At 45.9% G+C, this 21,045-nt stretch overlaps 2 protein-coding genes and 1 long non-coding RNA gene across 3 annotated transcripts in view; all 3 read left to right on the top strand.

Annotated features, from left to right (window-relative positions):
* Positions 1-21,045, top strand: part of LOC135382999 (uncharacterized) — a 131,409-nt gene that overhangs the window by 26,462 nt on the left and 83,902 nt on the right. Inside the window, exon 3 of the mRNA XM_064612650.1 lies at positions 19,966-20,194. Coding sequence (XP_064468720.1) covers positions 19,966-20,194 — 229 coding nt within the window. The remainder of the gene's footprint in view (positions 1-19,965; positions 20,195-21,045) is intronic.
* Positions 8,461-9,160, top strand: LOC135382998 (uncharacterized). The gene is made up of 3 exons (XR_010419595.1): positions 8,461-8,564; positions 8,835-8,885; positions 8,969-9,160. It is a non-coding gene; the product is annotated as an uncharacterized LOC135382998 (long non-coding RNA).
* Positions 9,166-10,038, top strand: LOC135385325 (uncharacterized; the record flags this gene model as incomplete). The annotated part of the gene is made up of 2 exons (XM_064614580.1): positions 9,166-9,694; positions 9,839-10,038. Coding segments are annotated over 2 exons (729 nt in total), but the record flags the coding sequence as incomplete, so codon positions are not given.

Here is a 21,045-nt window from a genome sequence, read left to right as displayed (position 1 = left end):
TTTTTAAACCACTATATCACGCAATAGTACATAAATGTATCACTCGTGCCACACGAAAAGGCAAACACTTACTTGTCAAGTGGGGTCCCAGCGCCCAGCGCGCGCGTGTCCGGCCCCAGCACCTCTCCTTGTGCATTCCTGAGCTGCTGTGTGTGCGCGCGTGCTTCTTTTTCCTGGTTTGCGACGTCATGATGGCATGTTGGGGCTTGTTTAGCAGTGTTGCAATTTTACCCGCCGCTATTATCTTGTTATTTGTGTTAGCCGCGTAGCGATGTCCAGTGACTCTGCTATTATTCCTGAGGTCTTAAGCCTTTTCCCTGCTCACCTAAGGAAATTTGTGTATCCCTGTCCTGTGCTTTCTTTGCGACAATGCGTCTGTGTATGTGGCACTATCAGATACCAGACATGAGTGTCTTTTTCTTGGTTTATTGGCATATGCTTCAGGTTTTTTAAGTCAAGCACAAGTGCGCGCAATTTTTCGCTGCTCTCTTCCTCAAATCATCGATTTTATGCAGAAGAAAGTCGCATGGTGCAGCTGAGAAGAGGGTTTCTCTGATTGTTTGTTAGATGTTGTTAGGAGCTCGGTATGTTGAGGAAGTCAGCTGTTAAAGGTATCCGTGAAGAAATGCTTGCATTTGAGCACAGGATTGGAATTCCTGAATTCACGGCACCCTCAGTGTAAATTAATGATTTTGTATGTGAGTCTGCTTCACTGCATGACAAGGCTGAAATGGGAAGAGAGAAAAAATTGGAGCGCTTCATTAATAGCGATCCAAGTAATAGGGCAATTATAGTTTCCATAGAAAGTAGAATTTTAATGAGCTCCTAAAATTATAGTTTTGTAGTAGTGTTTCTAAACTGCAATGCAAGGTAGAAAATCATTAATATGGTAAGAATGCCATCATGTTCCCGTAAAGGCGTTCTGTCTTGTGCTTTGGCGTGCGCGAATGGAACTTTCCTCCCCGGCTTCCGCGCCTTTTTGCTCGCAGGTGTAGCCTCAGACAACGAATGTATGAGCATAGAAAGGGTCATGTATTACATAAGCCTGGAGGTGATGTTGAGTGGTCTCACTTATTATTTTAAAAGAGCAGTGGTAGTTTACTGTAATTCTAATGACCATGATGAGCCTTTGGGGTGAAAATCGTTAATATGCAGGGTGTTTTTTGGTTGAATTTTAATGAGAGAATGAATGTCATTAAGAGTAGGACAAAGGAAATAATCTTGCGATTCAATGAATGATAGGAGCCTTTGCCGCTGTCTTCTGCTTCAGACAGGATGTGATGACGTCACGCAGTCTGTAGCAATGCATTGACCGTTACTGGAAAAAACATTGTAGCAATAGAAAAATGGTGTGTATTGCCCCGGACGGATTTATGATGAGCACCGTTTTTGAATAAGAGGAGTGCGTGTGCTTAGAAATAGTTTGATGCTGGTTTTCTTCTTTGTTTCTTTTCGCTTTTTTCCCCTTGTTGTCTGACAAACATGCGGTGACATGCCTGGGCCTGTTCTGACATGCTTTCCTTCTACATGCAGTTTTTTCTTTTTGTACAAGGAATATTCTTGACGATGACGATAGTGCTGCCTTGAATGGGAGTAGAGCTATTCTTAATAATTTTGCGATTCATTTAGTTCAGAGAGTAACCGCGAGGGGGACAGGTGTGTGACTTTATTCTGGAGGAACAAAGCGTCATTATTCACTTAGCTGCATGGCTCTCGACTGGGATGGACATGTCTTGCTGAACCATTATTTTTTCCCTGTACAGTAAGACTTTGGGAATGAAATGCTACAATCGCCTCTTGTCTATGGTGCTCTTCTGCAATAGTTCCCTATGCAATCATTATAGTAGAATAAAGGAAATAATCTTGGGATAGTGATTCAATAAATAACAGGTCCCCTGTCTAGAGCGTACGCGTCCTTGAGCCACGCACCTGCATGATGACGTCATACCGCAACAGTATTGTTTCAGGTTGACCTTGTCTAGAGGAGCATTAGTGGAAAAAAACAGGGTAGCCCTGAAACAATAGGATGACGTCACGACCAATGACAACGGCCTGCAGGGGGTGCAGGGATTCACTTCTCTCTTGGACACTGACGGCTCTGGACACGCAAATTCTGCTCCTGGCGTTGGCCGTCAGTGGAAGAGCGTAGCTTCGGTGGGGTTCTGTCTGCCTTTGATGGGGTGCGGATGTGTGGTTCGTCACTGGTGAATGGTGTTCGACGATGCAGGTGGATTTTGTGACGAGCTGATTTACAATGAGGGAATGCTGTGAACGGGAAAATGATGGTGAGTGTCTTTTTCACTCTGTTCAAGTGTTTGTTTGTTTTCCTCTGTTGCCCAGCAGTCGTACAATTTGTCCTGACGTGTTCTGACATGCCCCGATATGCATGCTTTCCTTTGTTGACGCTTTGTATTTTTTTCTTTTTTGAAAACGAACATTGTTGACTTGACGATAGCGCTACCCTGAGTTCTGCGCTCCTGTTTACCCGTACTCTGTGTTGATTTGTTGAGTGCCTAGTCCTCTTATTTGACGTTGATGGAGTTACGTGTTAGGATATTTTGTTCTTTTGCAAGTGTCATTTAGTAAGACTTTGGAATTCCTGCGATCAGCTTTCATGCATGGTGCTCTTCTGCAATAGTTTGCTATTCAATCGTTATCGAAGAATAAAGGAAATAATCATGGGATAGTGATTCAATAAATAATAGGTCCTCTGTCTAGAGCGTACTCGTCCTTGAGCCACGCAGGTGCATGATGACGTCATACTGTGGCTTCATTGCAGATTGACCAAAGGAGCATTAGTGGAAAAAAACAGGGTAGCCCTGAGACAATAGGATGACGTCACGACCAATGAGAACGGCCAGCAGGGGGCGCAGGAATGCTCTTCTCTCTTAGCCTCTCGGAGGTGGTCGCCCCAGAGGGCGCTAGGAGCGCGTATGCGTAGCGGCCGCGGAGCGGCGCCCCAGTCAGTTTCTCTCCAGCTGTCGCGGAAAGCAGACGTGCACTCCACGCGCTCGCTCAGTTTCTGGCTGGCTGTCACGCAGAGCAGTCGCATCGGTCTGCGCTCCTGCTGTGGTGAGGTGATTTGTTGTGTAACTAATGGTTTCGCCAACTTTCTTCCCGCTTTGTTTGTGATTTTCGTGTCAGTGCACGTCGGGCGCTGGCTGCTGTTGTCCAGGCATCCCCGCCATTTTCTATCTTCTTCTGCCTTGGGAATGGGAGTAGCACTGGTGTGATTCTTAATAATTTTGTTGTGAGATTAATTGAGAAAGTAACCGCTAGGGGGTGCAGCTTCCGGGCTTTATACAGGAGAAAAAAACCATTACGAGTCAGTTCTCTGCCTGGCTGTCGGATAGAGCAGTCGCATCGTTCTGCACTCCTGTTGTGGTGGGATCATTTGTTGTGTAACTAATTCTTTTTTCTTGTTAGTTATTGATGGTTTGCATACTCTTGCTTTACCACCCTCTGTATTACGAGTGTTTTTCTCCTTGCATGCCCAGAGCTGTCCCAACTTGCCCCAGACATGTTGTGATGACGTCACAGCTGACGTCACAGGATGTCCGGAACTGGTGCTCATAGCTGCGATGCTTTGCAACCTGCCTCTGTGCTCCGTCGATGGTCAGCGGCCGTTACGGACCGCTTTCTTCAAGATGGCGTCGTTGATCTTCAATTAAACTTCTTCTCTCCACTGTATCTCTATCTATTTTTTTTTTCTTTTTTATGGACTCTCATAGTACAAACGCTCAGCTGGTCTGGACACGAGTTAGATGCTCCCCAATTAGTGTGGTGGCTCCCTGGAGGGTGCTGATTAATGTGGGGGGTCCCAATTAGCTCTAATTGCTGATTAAATCGTGTTCAGGCCAGTTGGGTGTTGTGCACTATGAGAGTCCAGTACCTACTACTAACATTATGGGGTCAATGCTGCTTATGTCGGGGGAGACTTTGACGTTGCTTCTGAGCGGACCTATAAAAATACTTTTCAAAAAGTAATTGAGTTACGAATACAAATACATGTTCATAAAGGTAATCAAATTACACTCACAATTTCAATCGTCACTCAGTTATAACTACACTCTAAATCCAAAAGCCCTTACTGAGCCGCTTGCGATGAAAAAACGCCTATTTCAAGCGTTATTCCCGTCAACTTGTAGGCGGTACAAGCCTGTATGTGTCATTTTACTCCTAATACGCGGCACAAATCAATGTCTAACGCTTTATGAGAGGAGAGTTGTCCACCGAAAGCCATGTGCCGTCTATTTGTGCCGGGTAAGCCAAGACGTCTCTGACTTTTTGTTTCTTTTCTTTGCTTACATCCGCTCGTACCTGCGTCGCCAACCGTCTCACTGTCTCGCTTGGCAGTAGATAAGCGATAACCACCATAACGACCATAACCCCAGAACGCGAGGACGCGGGTTTACTGTCTGTCTACGCTTGCGAGTGGAAAATCAAATGCACGGTAGTATTGTTGACGGAATTTACGGAATCTGACGTTCAGGTAGTCTCTCAGTCAACATCGACTACTACGAAGCGGCAAAGCGGGCCGGCTGTCGTTTCCAAAATGTGTTCCAAAAATGCAGTGTAGTGCACAATTACATTTGTGCTGGTCGCGTCAGTTTCGTCAAGCATGTTGTTGAGACGCTCAAGGTAAGTATTTATGTTCATTTTTTAGGGGTGTACCGAAAAGTAGTGAATATTCATACAGGGTTCGGCCATGAGAAAGGGTTACAGGTAGAAGCTTAATGTTAGTGTTTTTTTTTAACACTAGAGACACTAATTATGTAGGCCCTCAGAGCGTTATGATTTCATGAGAACTATAGACGTGGAATATGCCGTGTTCCATGCTCTTGTTTATCAATGCGGTCAACTAAATCGGGAGGGCTTACTGCGATATGAATCAGTAACTCGTGATATGGCCGAACCAAATGTGCGTGGATGCATGGCGATTGGGGAATGAACGGGATGTAGCAGTGACTGTGCCGATCTTGACTCACAAATTTCACGTAACAGAGAAGCTCGGGGAGTTCCGTGGGGGGATATGCAGTTCGATCGGAACTATACATCGAAGGCGCACTCATGTGTTGTAATCAGACAGGAGACCTACCTCATGAAGGGGGTTCTGTCTCTCCTGCATGCACCATCCCATAGTTCATGCTATTCTGCGTAAGAACTAAAATTGGTTGTTGCATCGTGAAATGAATTTGTGGGTATGCAAATAGGTTCATATTTCTCCCTATTTCTTTCGTACAGATGTGCTAGAATAAAGCAGCAGCCCACCACACGCAAGTCACACTTTAAATTAAGTTTCGCAAAGTGCAGCCTCCCTGAGCAGTAAGTTTCTCTCAAAGGAACGAGCGAAACAGCAAGAAAATTATTTTGAGTGATCTTACCAACCTTTTTATTTTGCGTGGGACAGTTATGTTGCTAAAGTGCGGGCGCGCAAAACTGATATTCCCTTGCCTGCGTTCAGTATTTTCCAGCAGCATTTTTGTCAAACACATAATTTTCTTGCAGAGGGAACTCCACAAGCAGCGTGTTGAATTTCCATTGTGTGCATATCACTCAACAAAACTAGAGGTTTCAATAAGTCAGCGGCATCTCTCATGGTCGCAGCCGCTACAAAATTTGAAAAACGAATGTGTCCTTCAAACAACCCAGCCAGCACGTCAGGAAGTGAAGCACGAACACCACAGCCTCCTACGGCAGCAACTCCCTCAACCATCATTGTACACCGTTCTCGGGGTGTGCATTTACAAGCGTATTTTTCAGCCGGTTTCGGAGTCATATAAGGACTTCAACGTTACCTTGATTATATGCAATGCAAAATGCCGGCTCTGCGTTGTTTTAGAAGAAAGCGTCCTGTCATATTTACTGTTCTGTGATATTGTTGTGTGATAAATGCTTCAACGTTTGTATAGTGCTTGCTTTGTTGCCTGAATCTAGGTGCCTTGACATAAATAAATATCTGTTTCATGCCTTTTGTTGATCACTAATTGACTGGAGACGTTTTCAAATTGCATTACCGGCTACTGTAAAACAAGCGACGGAGACTTTGCAAAATGAAATATCACATATCGGTGTTGAGCTGATGCTTCTGGTGAAATAATGGATTGAATGTAACAAACACACGAGGTGGTGTGCTTGTCCTGTCCCTCTAATGGCTACACACGCTCAGGCTTTTCACATCAGGAATAATGATCCTTTTAGGGGAATACTCTAATTTCGCGGCCCTAGAATTTTATCGAATCGAGTAACAGGACTAAATTTCACGAGCTCCGCGAGCTCCTCCAGCTTCTTCTTCTCGAGCTTTCCTCCTCCTCTGTTTTGAACTATTGGCGTGCCCTTAAAGTTCTCGGATTTTCTCAATCCACGAAATTCGCGAAAACTGAGAGCTCGCGAAGTAAAAGGGATTTACCTATCTTTATCCTACACACCGGTTTATTGGGGTCAAAGGGCGAGAGTGAAATAATCCTTGAACCAGATCCTGCATGAACCAGCACGTTTCTGCTACACCGTTTTCCTGCGGACAAGGAGCTGAATCACCAGTGGCGGGTTTCGATCAATCAACAGAATTTCTCACTGTCGTCATCCTCAGAATGAGTTTGCTCAGAGCACTTCGTTTATGGAAAGCGCAGTGCGTTGAACCCTATTAGGATGTTGAAGATAGGCTACCCCAAGAAACAACAGGTCCTGTGTAATTTCCAAGGCATTCCTGAAATACTTCTTTGAAGTCGTTGAGTACTTGCTCTATGGGGTTGGCATCCATGTGGTGAACACCCGTCAACATCCCACTGGTGCGAACCATTCGTACCCCACTAGACTCACTCGTTCTCCGTCAGCGATAAGATGCCGCAATGTATGTATTATCGAAAGTAGAATATTAAATGAGAGTCTCTTTCAGATTATTGTTGATATAATGGAAGTATGATTGTTGATATTAAAATGTGTCTTTTTCAGAATATCCAGTGTGGCCGCAGTATTGAATGTATTATTGAATGGGAACATTTCGCGCGAACATTATGCGCCGGAGGTTTGCCGCAGACTTAGACTTTATTTTTATGAGTGCATACTGCCGTTCACTGTTGTTGATATGTGTACTCATCGCCTTCAGGTCCTGGTAGGGCGGCGACGACTAGTCAGGATAAGCTACGAACCACCAGCTAAGAAGGTGGGGATATTTTTCGGAATTATTTTAAATTTTCTTGCAGCGGAATTAACTTAATTTTTGCAGAAAAAAGACAGTAAGACTGAGGACGCTGAAAATAAACTTCGCGTTCGGGAGTTAGCGGCCAGCATGACAGTGGACACTTATGGCGACATAAGGTATGTCACGTGTGACGGTCTCTTTATGCTATGTCTGAAGTACAGCATGCTTCATTAACGTCCGACTTTTAAAATCTAGGCCCACGTGGTTCCACCCCCTGCCCACGTCCCCAAAAGAGAAGCAGCAACGAGAAAAAGAGCTGGACAGCGCGCCCGAGAAATCACCCAATAACAACAACAACAATAAATGAGGAAGCGATGATGACATGGGATGTTTCCCCGTGGTAGCCACAGGACACTACCCCACTTCACAGTGGTTAATATGAGAGGATGAATTATGGTGAGATTGAAGCGACGGCCGGTCGGAGTTCTGTTTAGATCTCTTCGAGGAGTCCAGTGGCTTCCATGAAAGCAAAAAGGGAGCGGAGAGCCCGGCACTGATGCGCAGGGGAGCTCCATGGACCAAGTACTTTGGACAGGCTGAATGGTCTATGGTCGAGGAGTTCAAGTTGGCGTCGAAGTACCCGGCGTTCACAGGTGTACCGCTCACAGTCCTGGATGATATGGGGGACCGTAGCTGGGGTGCTGCAAGCTAGGCACAGCGCCGTGTTACTGTAACCCAGCTTAACACGGAACACACGGGTGAAGGCGACGTTGAGTCGTAGACGCCGCAGGAGTGTCGTAAAGCTGCGAGGGAAGCCACCTGGCATCCTAAATCATAAGGACGGGTCCACTGCATGGAGGAGGGACCATTGAGTGATGTTGGCTGCAGGACATCACCCAATAAAGACTTCAGAGAGGAGCAGCAAAACAAAAAGGCAGAGAGCAACCCAGGAAGATTACCAAGAGATGGTATTCTACAACCACTTGAAGAGGAGAGGCAACCAGAGAGAGAAAAGAAAGCTATTTATGTGAACCATCGAAAGAAGCATTTCCAGAGCCTAAAGATGCCACAGATTGCGATAAACACAATATCCAGGTTAGTTTCACTTACCTATTGCAGAATTCAATCATTATGACAGGCTATGGCATATGTATGCTTAATGTTCAGCGACAACACATAGAGTGAGAGCATTAACACTATTTTCATCATTACGGCTACGTGATATGTGCGAAATGACACAACAAACAAGCAATGACCCTGAGATGGTAAGTAAGTCTCGTGTTATGTTCCAAACAACTGCTACAAATGGCACTCTGATATGCATTCCTTCCTTCAGAAACCTGAAGTGAACCCTGCTATTTTACTACAAACACCTCAAGTGGCAGCAAACGTCATTGTTCTCCCCTCTGCCCAAGCCTTTCAGGTGAGATCACAAGGAGAAGTAGACTAAGTACAGGAATTTCCAGTAGGATAGTTTCAGTGTAACACTTGTGCATACATTATGCGACGTGCAAAAATGCAGTTATGATATCCGTGAATATCGAAGCCTGAGCGTGGACAACACAGAATGGACAGAAGGTGTCCATCACTTCTCTGTTGTCCACGCACAGGCCTGCTTTCTTATGGATTTCGTCCACCAGCTTGCCTGCGTCATTTTATCAGTTACAATATATTCTGAACGAATCTCCATCAGGTCACAGTGATGCAGTCCCGGACAGAAGCCGCTGAAACTTACTTCGCTCACGTACGTGGAACAATATAGTATTCGATGGCATTTCTATTGGCCTTAGTAGATTTGTAGCATAGTCCTTTTACTTCCTGTTGAAGGAACTTCGCAAGAGCTCGTGCTGCAATGACCACACATGCGCATCTCATCAATGTACCGCTGAGAACAAAGCATAGCAAATGCCCTATCGCCAGATGACATCCATTTCTACACCGGGCTCTCCCATCATGTGTTCCATTCTTTAGTACGTGCAGTTTCTGTTACTGAGCGGAGAAGGCGGCGGCAGCTTCTACTTGAAGATCAGGTCTTCATGACCCTTATGAGGTTACGTCTATGGTTGCTTCTAGGCCACCTCTCCAGAATATTTAAAGTGCCAGTGCCATGCGTAAGCAATATAATCACAAGCACACTGGATGCCCTTCACGAGGTGATGCAAAGCATCGTGAGATGGCTACCAGCTTCCTACATACGAAACAGCATGCCTAAAAGCTTTGTGGAAAGTGGGTATGGGGGCACCACCTGTATCATTGACTGCACGGAAGTTAACCTACAGCGACCAAAGAAACTGATTGCAAGGGCACAGGCATACAGCTCGTACAAAGCACACAACACTGTGAAGTTCCTGACCGCAATTGCCCCAAATGGATTTACAATGTTTGTCTGCGAGGCATATAGCGGCAGAGCGTCCGACAAATTCATCATGAAAGACTGTGGAATAGAGGACAACTTTGTGAGGGGAGATGAGGTGATGGCTGACAGGGGTTTTTCCCCTAGTCTTCACTTAGAGGTTGAAGGTGTGAAGATGAATGTACCTGCCTTCACAAGAGGTAAGTAAGCAATTCTTTATACAGAGTGCTTCATATAGTTACACGAACATCTCTCTCATTACATCTTTTTACATGTATGGCAGAGCCTTCCGCATAATGCACGTGTCATCCGGTTTAATTACCAACCCATTGTTATATGTCCAGGAGAGCAGCAGCTCAGTGAGAAAGACGTGAATGCAACGCGTAGGATTGAGGCTTTCCGCATCCACGTTGAAAGAGCCATCAACCGCATGAAGACTTACAGGATACTTCTGCACCCTTTACCAATCAAGTCAAAGAAGACAATCAGCAAGATTGTTTTTGTCTGTTTCTGGGTTGTGCAACCTAAAGCCCGCACTAATTAGAGGGTGTAAGACAGTGAAAAAATAAACGTGGATGGAAAACAGTCATTAGTAGAACGACACACTAGAATTAGATGACTATACAAGCTTGTTTACTGGGAACATAAAACAGTCACAGTTTCAGTATTTTCCTGTATGTGCTCAAGTCCAACTCCCCATTCCTGTGCTGCTCCACAATGATCGGTAGTAACGCACAAAAGTAAAATTTCCTAAGGCGCAGAATGTTCCGAGCCAAGAAGTCGCCGTCAAATGGTATTTTCATCAGTACATCTGTAACCTCACCAGTCTTATTGGCAGACCACACATAGAAGTAGCACAGTCGCCTTCCTGAACACAGCATTTGAAATTGAACTTGCGCAAAATACCCGTTTGGTCCATTTTCTGCAAGCACGTACTCTTCTTGACTCGAGAGCTTCACATCATATTTCCCTTTTGCAATCAGTGCTTTGTAGTTCTTGACAAATGGACACTTGATTTCGAGAACTGCATTTTCCGACTCGATGACACCGTCTGGAGAGGCTGACAACCATGGATAGTCTTCACTTATAAACACACCACACTTCTTCACAGTCAAACCTGTTTTTCTCATGAAATGTTTACGGGCGATGCTTTCACATCTTTTGCCATGATTAGTGGCGGCATTCCCGAAAAATGTTGGACTTGCAACCACCCTTGCAGCTTTTTCCAGTGAAGTGGTTTCTCGTTCCGGCACTTTCTTTGTATTTGATGCTGTTAGTCTCAACCGACGGGCTTCATACCACATAGGGGTGTCTTGGCTTCGTGTGTTGCATTCAAGTGCACTTGCTGCAGAGCAGGACATGACCACATACTCATTGTAAAATTTGTCACATTGCGCACAACAATGCGGAAGGTCAGCTTCTGTATCATGACTCCCGTTTTGCTCCGGTTTGCACCACATGTTTCATTGACATGAAGCTCTTGTCCTACAAACGGAGCAGACTTCTCGCCAACTTGCTCTTGTGGCCGTGATGGAGCATGCAATGAGTCATACAGAAGTGTTCCTAGATGGCAAAGAAAATATACAATTTAACCAAACAACAGCAAACACTACCAAAGAATTATTGAACAAGTAGATAACTCTGACCACGCACATACACTAAAATGTGAAGGTTATGCGAAATACCTTTTACATAAAAAAGAAATGAGAAGGGGGATGTTTCGATGGACCTTCCAAATGCCTCTTCATCATGCATAAGTTGGTTCTCCCAGGTACGCCTCCTTTTCTGCTTCTCTACATCATGGTGATCTTTGATATCCTTGCGCCAGTAAAGTCAAATCTACATCATGGTCAATTGTCAGCCGCTGGATCTTGAACGTGATATCTTGTAACACAGCTGACTCTACATTTCGCTTTGTTCCCTGATTCCATTGCATAGCTATGTCTGTACAGGATATACCTGTAACACCCTTGCAAACTGCAAGGTCTATCTTCCACAGTACAGCACCAATGTGACTTCACACCCTAGCCTTCCCAGCCATGCAGGAACACCCTCCTGCCACAATCACACCATTGTACTTTGCACATATTCACGCACTGTGAGACTTGTTGCTAACGGCCTGGGACGGCCTCACATCTCCTTTCACATAGACAGTGTCTTTGTTCATCCTATGGGCCAATAGCTTCCCGACCCATCCAGATTGAAGGTATAGTGTGTACGTCCTGCAGGTCACATGCATTTGAGTTGACAAGATAATAGACGACATCTCCTGAGGTAACACCAGGCCAGAGCTTCATGTCGTCGCTCCATCCGGTGACGTCGTGAGGGTGCGCATAACACTGGCCATCTAAAATAACATGGAACAAGAGATAGCTGTCGCAATAACATATTCACAAAGTTAACTTCATTTCTGTTGCACAGCCAGTAAGCGTAACAGTAGCTTTCAATGTCGCACCATCGAAAACGTATACATAGAGTTTTCGTTTTTACATCCAGTGATGACGAGCGGAAGACATGTACGAGGAGAAACTATAAATAACTTCAACCTCAAACTGTGAAGAAAACAGCACTATTAAAAACTTACCTCCAATCATCACCGGAGTGATTTGATCCAGCGTTGCCGAAGGCCATAGGCCAGAAACAGTCGCGAAAAAAGCTTCCAGAAACGGTTTCCAGTAGTATCCGCAAACAACACTCAGAGAACGAAGGTTAAACCAGCACAAATGTGAACTAGAAGTTAAAGAAAAGACGTAGGGAAGTTGAAAACACCGAAGCGGAAACACTACGCAGCGTACGGAAAGACCGGTCTCGCACAGCCCAAGATGGAGTCAGGACTTGATCCGCTAGACGTCGCACTGATCGATCACCATGGCGCGACCCAGTGTCCGCTTCGTGAAATAGTCTAAGTGCACGCTTTCAAAACGCGCGTCTGTATTCGCTCCTGAATTTGTAATTGCATAGTTTTACATATTGCACTTACCCTTTTGTTATCATGACAGAAACAGCATGGCTCGGAGCCAGAGAACACCGACGGGGCCATACGGACCGCAGAACACACAGCGGACTCATTATTGAATCATTCTTGTGTTTTCTCTATCCGTTTTGCCTTGTCGTTGTCGTCGGGGTCAGTCATGTTGCCTCTGTCATGTGGCACAAAATAACGGGCGCGCGACGCGGCACGTTGGACCGCTTACTGTAGGCGGGTTTTCGTGCTGCATACCCTAGGAAGCACAATGTAACTGGTATCCCACGCGCTACACCCTATCCATGTGTGCAAACTGCACCGTGTAACACGTGCACACACGTTACACTGTGGACCTTTGTGTAGAGAGCACGTGGTGACACCTGCTCTAGGCGGCATTTTTTTTTTTTTCAAAAAAATGCCTCTTATTAAGTGTCACATGTCTAAGAGTGTAGAGTTAACTCTAAAGAGCAATTATGTTACATCGAATTACATTCACTTCCATACATGCTTTTTTTTTAGAACTTGCACATTTGATCAAACGACTCGCTGACCAGACGAACGACAGGAAAACGACTAGTGCTAGCGGAGCACAGTGCTTGTAAGTGCTGGGGAAATCTGCTGATTACTTAGTAGAACAATTAGATAAGTATCCACAGAAAATATATTTTTTCCTTGCCCAATAAAAGTTATAGCACGCCAAAGTTTCAGCGTCAGACTCTGCTGCGTGTGATAGTCATGCAAGCGCTGTGAGAATTCCACGCGCCAGTATTCGCATTTTTCTCGTGCACTGTGCATACATGAGCTTACAAAGAGTCGAATGTTTTTCTGCAGGACGTCGAAATAAGCACGACAGTTACATAAGGATACAATACAGAAATGTAGGCTGAGCGTGTGTGTCACTGTTTGCGCGTACGGTACGTGCATAAAAATTCGATCGTTACATCCAGCTCTCTAGACCATGCCAGTAAAGACTTACTGTTTACATGACTTACATGACTTACTGTTTATTTAGAACATTCAATTGATTACATTATTATTTATTTTACACTACACATTACATTATTTATTATTTACATATATACATCATTTACAACAACAACAACAACAGATATATTCTGATGATGAAGTGGCGAGGTTTTCTGCTCTAGGAGTGGAACGCTACCCCATAGCTAGGGGGTCTAATATGAGTGGTCACAATGATGAGTGATGACGATGAGAGATGACGGGAATGATCGGAGCGGCAATAGCGATCGTGATCGTGATGGTAAAGTAAGCTTCATCTATTTCTGTTGATCAAGTATTGGAACTCAGGCAGTCCTCGACATCTGGATAACCTTTTGTCCACTTGGGTTCATTTTTTTTTTCGTCTACAAGTGACAAGACTGTATTCCTGTTGCTGGGCGAAGACCCGCCCACTCACATTTCTTCCTTGCACTGGAACGCTTCGAGCTTTGTACTTTAAAGACCCAAAAGCTTCGTTTTCTGAATTTTAGCAGACAGCGGAACGGCCATTGTTGCGGCACAACTTATTGCATCGGTGGATGATGACCGGAGGTTATGCATGGATGCGAGGCCTTTTATAAGGCCGCTAACTCCGTCGGCGGCGTTCTTGCCGTGGCCTGTCGCGGAAAATAGCCAATTTGTGACATGCGTTTTCTGCAGGAATTCGTGCAGTTGGTAGCGATTCCTCAAGTGGCTGGCCGGTCTGTCACGAATGTGGCTTCTGTGAATATTGACAGGTTTGCTTCTAACCAGTCTTCGACTACGTTCAGTGAGAATTTCAGGGTGACTCGAATGAGAAATTCCTTGATAGTGCACATTGGGCCAATGGGGAACTAGACTAACATCCAATGGGTGTAATTGAACGTGGTTCCTGTTTGTTCGCATTGATATTTGCACGGATTTCTCATGGAGATCCACCCAATTACTGCTGTTTTCAATATGGTATTTGTCCAAAATTGTCGATTCGGAATTGGAAATTTTGGTTACTTTCAATGAGAATTCTTAATGCAATATCCGCTTAAAGTGAATGAGATTTCTGGGCTATTTTGAAAAATTTTGTTAAAACGTCTGATGAAAGTGTGTGTGTCATTTTACCGAATGGCGCTAAATGTTTTGATGTGTGCGATTCGCTTCCCAGAAAAAAACTCATATGAACATGGGTCCGCGGCTCCGCGCCTTCACCCATAACTCGCCACTCCGGGTATTACGAGGAGGAGAAGGTGTGATGCCACGTCACCGATGACGTTATAAGGAGAACTCGTCCTGGTTCGTCGGCCAGTGGGGGTCAGCGTCTTGTCCATTTGCTGCCGTAAACCAGTTTTGCCAGTTCTCCCGGATAATTAGGGATAGAAGGAGCGACCGAATCATTACCGAGCGAGGAGAAAGGCTTTTTCAGAACCCCGAACAGCCGAGGAGCAGACGACAGAGGAGTAGCAGACAACATTTCCCTAGACCAATCAGCGAAGGTTCTCCTTATAGCAGGTCCCCCAAACTCACCTCGGAAAAGCGTGCAACGAAGAAGGCCGCCACTAGATACCCCACTGTTGCCGTTCCGGATCACTTCAGCGCGCTAAGTTTAGCGGCAAAATGTTTTTGTTGTTTCTGCGAATGAATCTAGCCTTTATATGTCCAAATAAAACGCGTATAACAACTTTCTGTGTCGTGTTTCACTTTTTGGTCCCGTTTTTAAACGTGTTGAGCGATCGGAAGGATCTAGTGCACGGCTGTGTGCATCACATAGCGTACCTGTCGTACCAGGCGCCGCCACTGGCGCCGCAGGCGCAGTCGTCCATTTCTCCTTCGGTGACTTGGCCTGGCTTGGACTGTGCTTCAACTGGATCTTTAGCGCGCTACAATCAAACGCAAGCCAACGTCTGGTAACAATGGGGTGTCTAAGGGCGGCCTCCGGCATTGCACGCATCGGGATAGGAACAAATACATTGGAAAATGGCGACCTTGGGGGACCTGCCTTATAGCGTCAGCGCGAGGTTCCAGGCAGATCACAGGCTGGTATTCTGTTCTTCACCGCCGTTGCGCACGGTCGCTTTTTGCGGCGTACTTTAAATTCAATTTGTGCGATAATCATGATCCTGTGGTCTGAATTACTTCGCATGGTGCATCTTACTGGCCTACTTAACAGTTTTGTAGGAAGAAAACTGGGTGTTAAAAATGACTTCTGTAAGAAAAAATCTTTCCGGAACAGCACTGCAAGCGATGCTGCCCCGACGACCGTTTCAAAGATTTAAGAAAAATATTTCCGGAACAGCAGCGCAAGCGGTACTGCCCCGACAACCTTTTTTATCGGACGCGCATTCTTAATTTCGAAGATTTCTTTACTTTGACCATAGCATGACAAAACACACACGCGATAAGGACGTTTCGTGTCGTGGTAAACTGATGACTTTAGCGTTTCGCGTGTGGCACTCACAAGATGGCGGCCTCGGATGTTGGACGCTGGTGTGGAGGCAGTTTTCTCCACCCGGTTGGCACAGCCAACGTCACTTAGGTAGGTAAATTAATAATATTTCGTTGCTTTACGTCGGTAGACAGCTAAAATTATAATGTGCGCGCGAGCTGGTGTAGAATAAGGTAACATTTCATTGAGTACACAAGACACTTGAGCCTTGTCTCTGGGGTTTCTGCTCTCTAGTCTGTTAAGAGTCTTGTGTTGTCCTCTTCGTCTTGCGTGTTCCTGAAACTCAAGGAAATGTTACCTCTTTCTGTAACTATAATGATGGGCGACGCCACAGTGGTCGGTCTGTTCTGGCCACAACTGAAAGCTTAGCAAATGGCAAGGGCCGGCGATAGGGGGCGGGGAGGGCGAGTAAGGCGACCGCCTTAAGCCTCGCGTTTGAATAGGCCCCGCCCACAAAGCCTTCAACCAGGGATTGCATTTTTTTAATATCAAGTATGCACTTAATCGTGTGAAACAGGCCCCGCTCTGTGCCTTTGCCTCAGGCCCCGCACACTCCTAGCACCGGCCCTGCAAATGGCACACCTTATGTTTTGCACCTTATGGAAGACGACGTATTCAAATGGGCCATAAACAGGTGTATGAGGTATACTCTTTTTGTAAATGCATCGTGATGCGTTGCGAAGGTGAATGTTTTCAAAAAACTGTGCTCCCAAAAAGTTAATAATGGGTCCAAACCGATCGAATATCCACTGCACTCCTTCGCGCTCATGCTCCACTCTGCAATGTCCTGCGACAACGTCATTTTGTCGCGCACCATCAACTATTCAGAATGCGGGACGCTTATGCAATAATTGTCTTGTAATATCGAGAAGTGACTTTAATCCTAAATATATTCCCACTTGTCAAACCAAAGACAATTACTTCAAACCGTGCCAAAAGCCCCCAATATCACATTTCGTGCGAGCACTATGTTTCCAGTGCTGTATTGCTCCGCGAGATCACCGCGATGTTCTCGCAACTGGTTCCCTCGGGAGCTGTAGCTTGTCTCAGTGGGCTTCGTCATTGCCTAGGAAAGCGAAGTCCAGCCTCCACCTCCAGCCTCTGGAGAACGGCGCTGCTATACGTTGGAAGGTTGTGACGTGACACCGTTCCGAGGATGAAAGAGAGACTCACGCAGTTCGTGACCAAATACGGCAAGCAGGGACATTCACCACCACCAAGACTCGCGCGGATTACGCCCCTTGAGTAACATTGTCTCGTGGTAAGGACTCTTGCTAGAAGGAAAAGAATTTCATATTTGGATATCGTGAGCCACGTTCCGTCATGTAGCATAATAACTGGATAATAAGAGCGGAACTGATGTTCTAAGGCTGGAACAAACATAGAAGGGACAGATACAAACAAAGCCTCAAATTGCCTAAGAAATCAACGGTGAAAGATGAAAGTCACTGAAAAGGTTAGCTAGCCGCTTGCGTCGATTTCCGTCGTATGAATGTGTGTATGAGTGAGCAAAAAATGTAAGAGTGAAAGGAGGGTGAGTGAGAGTGAGTGGCTGGTTTGTCGTCCCTTCAGATGACGCACCCCGAAAGCCGCTGGAGAGGCGTGTTAGCTTAGCTCAACTGGTAGAGCCCTGGACCGGTGATCCAGAAGATGTGGGTTCGATCCCTACAGCTAGCTAACCTTTTCAGTGACTTTCATCTTTCAACTGGATAATGTTCGTCGAGCTGTTTAGTGTCCTTTTAAGCAACTTGTACCCTGTTACCAAGTTGCTGCCGTCCTGGCCCGGGAGAAAACATGGCTGAAAGCATCCTTTACTCGTCTGTCAAGCTGTGCGGTGTATTGTAACTGAGCAATCAAGTTGGCAAAAACAGTCGGAGAAAGCTGCAGCCGAAGACATGATGATCCTCGCGGGACGTCAACAAGACCCAATTGCCTTTGTATCTTTAACACACCTTTGGAGTTACATCCACCACAACGTGGTGGACGTTATGTTAAAAAGAGCATGCGATTACTGGACGATTAATTGCATTAACTAACTTTATAAATAGACATATTCGCGAAAACGCGAGGCAGCATAACTGGAGGAATCGATTTTCTGAGTTCACATTCTGTCGCACAAACAGTGAAAGGAGTGCCTACTTTGAGATATATTTCTCCAAAATGGAAATGGGGCGAAACCGGAAGTACGCAATTCTCGGGCACGTGACCAACATCGCTTATTTGTGCCGGAAAGCGGTCTATCTGGCCGCGTTCGTCCCGACTAGGTCAATCGCTACAATTCACGTACGAACTCCCTTTCTCTGTTTTTGTCTCTCTAGAAATGCGTAGTTCTGGTTTTGCCTCATTTCCGTACCAAAATTCTTGTCATTTAAACCCATGCTTGTTTCAGGATTTTGGAGAAAAGAGTGTGGGCTCAAACAATGGGCGCCTCGAATTCTGTTCCTTCGCATCATCGCGAAAGCATCTAATTAAAAAATAATAATTACTCAGTGTTATGTAATTAGTCGTCCAGTAGCTACAGGCTCGATGTCCGCCTGGCCGCGTAATCGAGTCGCAAAAAATGGCATCAGTGTTTTTGTCACAGGGCATGTACAGCGTCAGCTGTTAAAGGAGTACAGAGGGCCATCCAAAAAAATTTCAGATTAAGACATCTGATGAAAGTGTATGTGTCATTATACCGAATAGCGCGAAAGGTTTTGATGTGTGCAATTTGTTTCCCAGAAAAAACTCACATAAACATAGCTCCGCGCCTTCACCCTTAACTCGCCACTCCAGCTATAACGAGGATGAGGAGGTATGATGGCACGTCACCGATGACGGCATAAGGAGACTCGTTCTGGTTTGCCGATCAGTGGGGGTCAGCGCATTGTTCCTTTGCCGCCGTAAACCTGTTTTGCCAGTTTTCCCGGAGAATTGGGGATACAAGGAGCGCCCGAAGCATTACCGAGCAAGGAGAAAGGCTTTATCAGAACCCCGAACAGCCGAGTAGCAGACGACAGCGGAGTAGCAGACAACATTTTTCTAGGCCAATCAGCGAGCGTTCTCCTTATAGCGTCAGCGCGAGGTTCCAGGCAGATCACAGGCTGGTACTGCTCTTTACCACCGTTGCGCACGGTCGCTTTTTGCGGCATATTTTAAATTCAGTTTCTGCGATAATTATGACTCTGTGGTGTAAATTACTTCGCATGGTGCATCTTACTGGCAAACTTAACAGTTTTATAAGAAGAAAACTGGGTGTTAAAAATGACTTCTGTGCTACTTTAAGGGCAGACTCACCCGAGATCTCGTACCAGATGATATGTGGCGGTCACGGAGAGTTGTACGGCGTCCGCAGATAGGAAGGCTCAGCACGCCGGCTACAGCAAGCGAACGGCATATCACATCGGGCGATTAACGACCTATTGTGCGTAGAGTCACTAAATAGGAGCAGAGTAGCGACACTGAGCCACGCTGGCTGGCGAGCGAGTCCGCCATCTTGGGTACGGCGAGGGTACGTCGTCTAGCAATGGGATGCCAATCTCTCCCCTGCTCGCCGTAGAACAGCGCAGTCGAGCCAGCTCGCAACCGTGGAAACCGGTTTTGGAAGGAAGAAGCCTAACCTGGACGGCACGTTCTTGGAAGAAGAAACCACGTGACACGATCGGCCCAATCGCGGTCACTGAACGGCGGCTCCGGCGCGGAGAGGAATGCGATACTCTGTACCCCTATTTAGTGACTCTAATTGTGCGATGGCTGCACGAAGACAACATGACACAATAGTGTAGGAACGAAAAGCGATCACGATGAGAATCGAGTGCGGGTCCATCGGAGTTTGCACTGGTGAACGCGGTGTTTGCGGATAAGTTTCTGAATTAGTTTCGACACGTTCGCGATAGGCTGTGGTGCTGGACTGATGTGTCGTTCGCACGTGCGGAATACAGCATGTGAACGGCACTGCTATCGCTGTCACTTCTTCGTACGTGGATGCTAACTTGGCACGCAGAGGCGTGCATTCTTTAGATCAATGGAAATATACGTTCAGCTGTTTTTCTTAGTATTGCAACAAGTCGACATAATTATCTGAAAGCACATTACATTTCATGTCTAAGGTTCCGCTTGACTGCTGCACCGAAGCAAGGAGTGCCAGATAACGGGAAAGAGAAGTACGTGGAAATAATGTGCAGCATGACGAACGACAAATATCAAGCATGTTTCAAAGGAGCACCGAATTCAAGAGACACCCAGTATCCCAAGGATTCAAGTCGTGATATCGAAACCCCAAAACAGGGTGAATACTTCTGGTCCCACTTGAAGTTCACCGGAAATAATATCACAGCAGTAAGTACGATGACTTGCACTTTGCTACCCTTGACGACATGAAAACAGACGGTCGCATACGTACCCGTCGATTCCCAAGCTATGCTGCCATTGTATTCCTCGTTGTTCACTGACCACGGTGCCGAAAATCCCACGCGAAATAATTGCGAAGTTTCACTGCTATCCTTTGGATTACATAGTAACCGCAGCTATAAACGTCGGATATTTTGGTATCTTGGAATTTCTTCTGTGGAGGAAGGCGAAATCGTAATCTTCTACGCCAATCTTTTGCACCAATCAGGACACGGGATGCAGCATCCGGAATGCGTCTTTTCTCTCTCCGCGCCGCCGTCTCACTCCGTCACGATGATGTCGCTGGATATCAAAGCACTTTATGAATGAAAAAAAGGAAAAAGAAGAAGACCCAGCAGATTCTCGGCCGATGCCGAACAGAGTGTTTCATTCATGGGTTTCTGGATGCAATCATCTTATTAAGGCTGGTTACACACTAAAGTTGTTCTCGTCCCAGTTTTTGATGGGCGAAAAGCACTAAAGTCTATGCTGCTATTCACCCGTGCATGTTTGTTCACGGGCCGCGTATTCGTGCCCAGAAACCCTCGGCGTGTCCTATTCTGGCCAGTTTTGACACGCACTCGTCTCGCCTGGTAGGTATGCTCGTTCACACAACCCCATTCATCGTCCTTATGCATCCTGATACCGAACAAAAATAACAGATAAACGAAGAAGGGGAATAGTTGTTCTTTGATGTAGACCACCCTCAAAGACACAAGACAGCGGCCTTACAAATCTGGCAACACACCAGTTTTCTGCTGTTTCTGTAGAACTGTAAGGTCCGTCTTCTTGGCATGGCG

This window comes from Ornithodoros turicata, chromosome 2 (genome assembly GCF_037126465.1).
Source record: "Ornithodoros turicata isolate Travis chromosome 2, ASM3712646v1, whole genome shotgun sequence".
Classification (NCBI taxonomy): Eukaryota; Metazoa; Arthropoda; class Arachnida; order Ixodida; family Argasidae; genus Ornithodoros; species Ornithodoros turicata.
The sequence above is the reverse complement of the archived record's forward strand: the minus strand, read 5'-3'. Positions and strand labels throughout refer to the sequence as shown.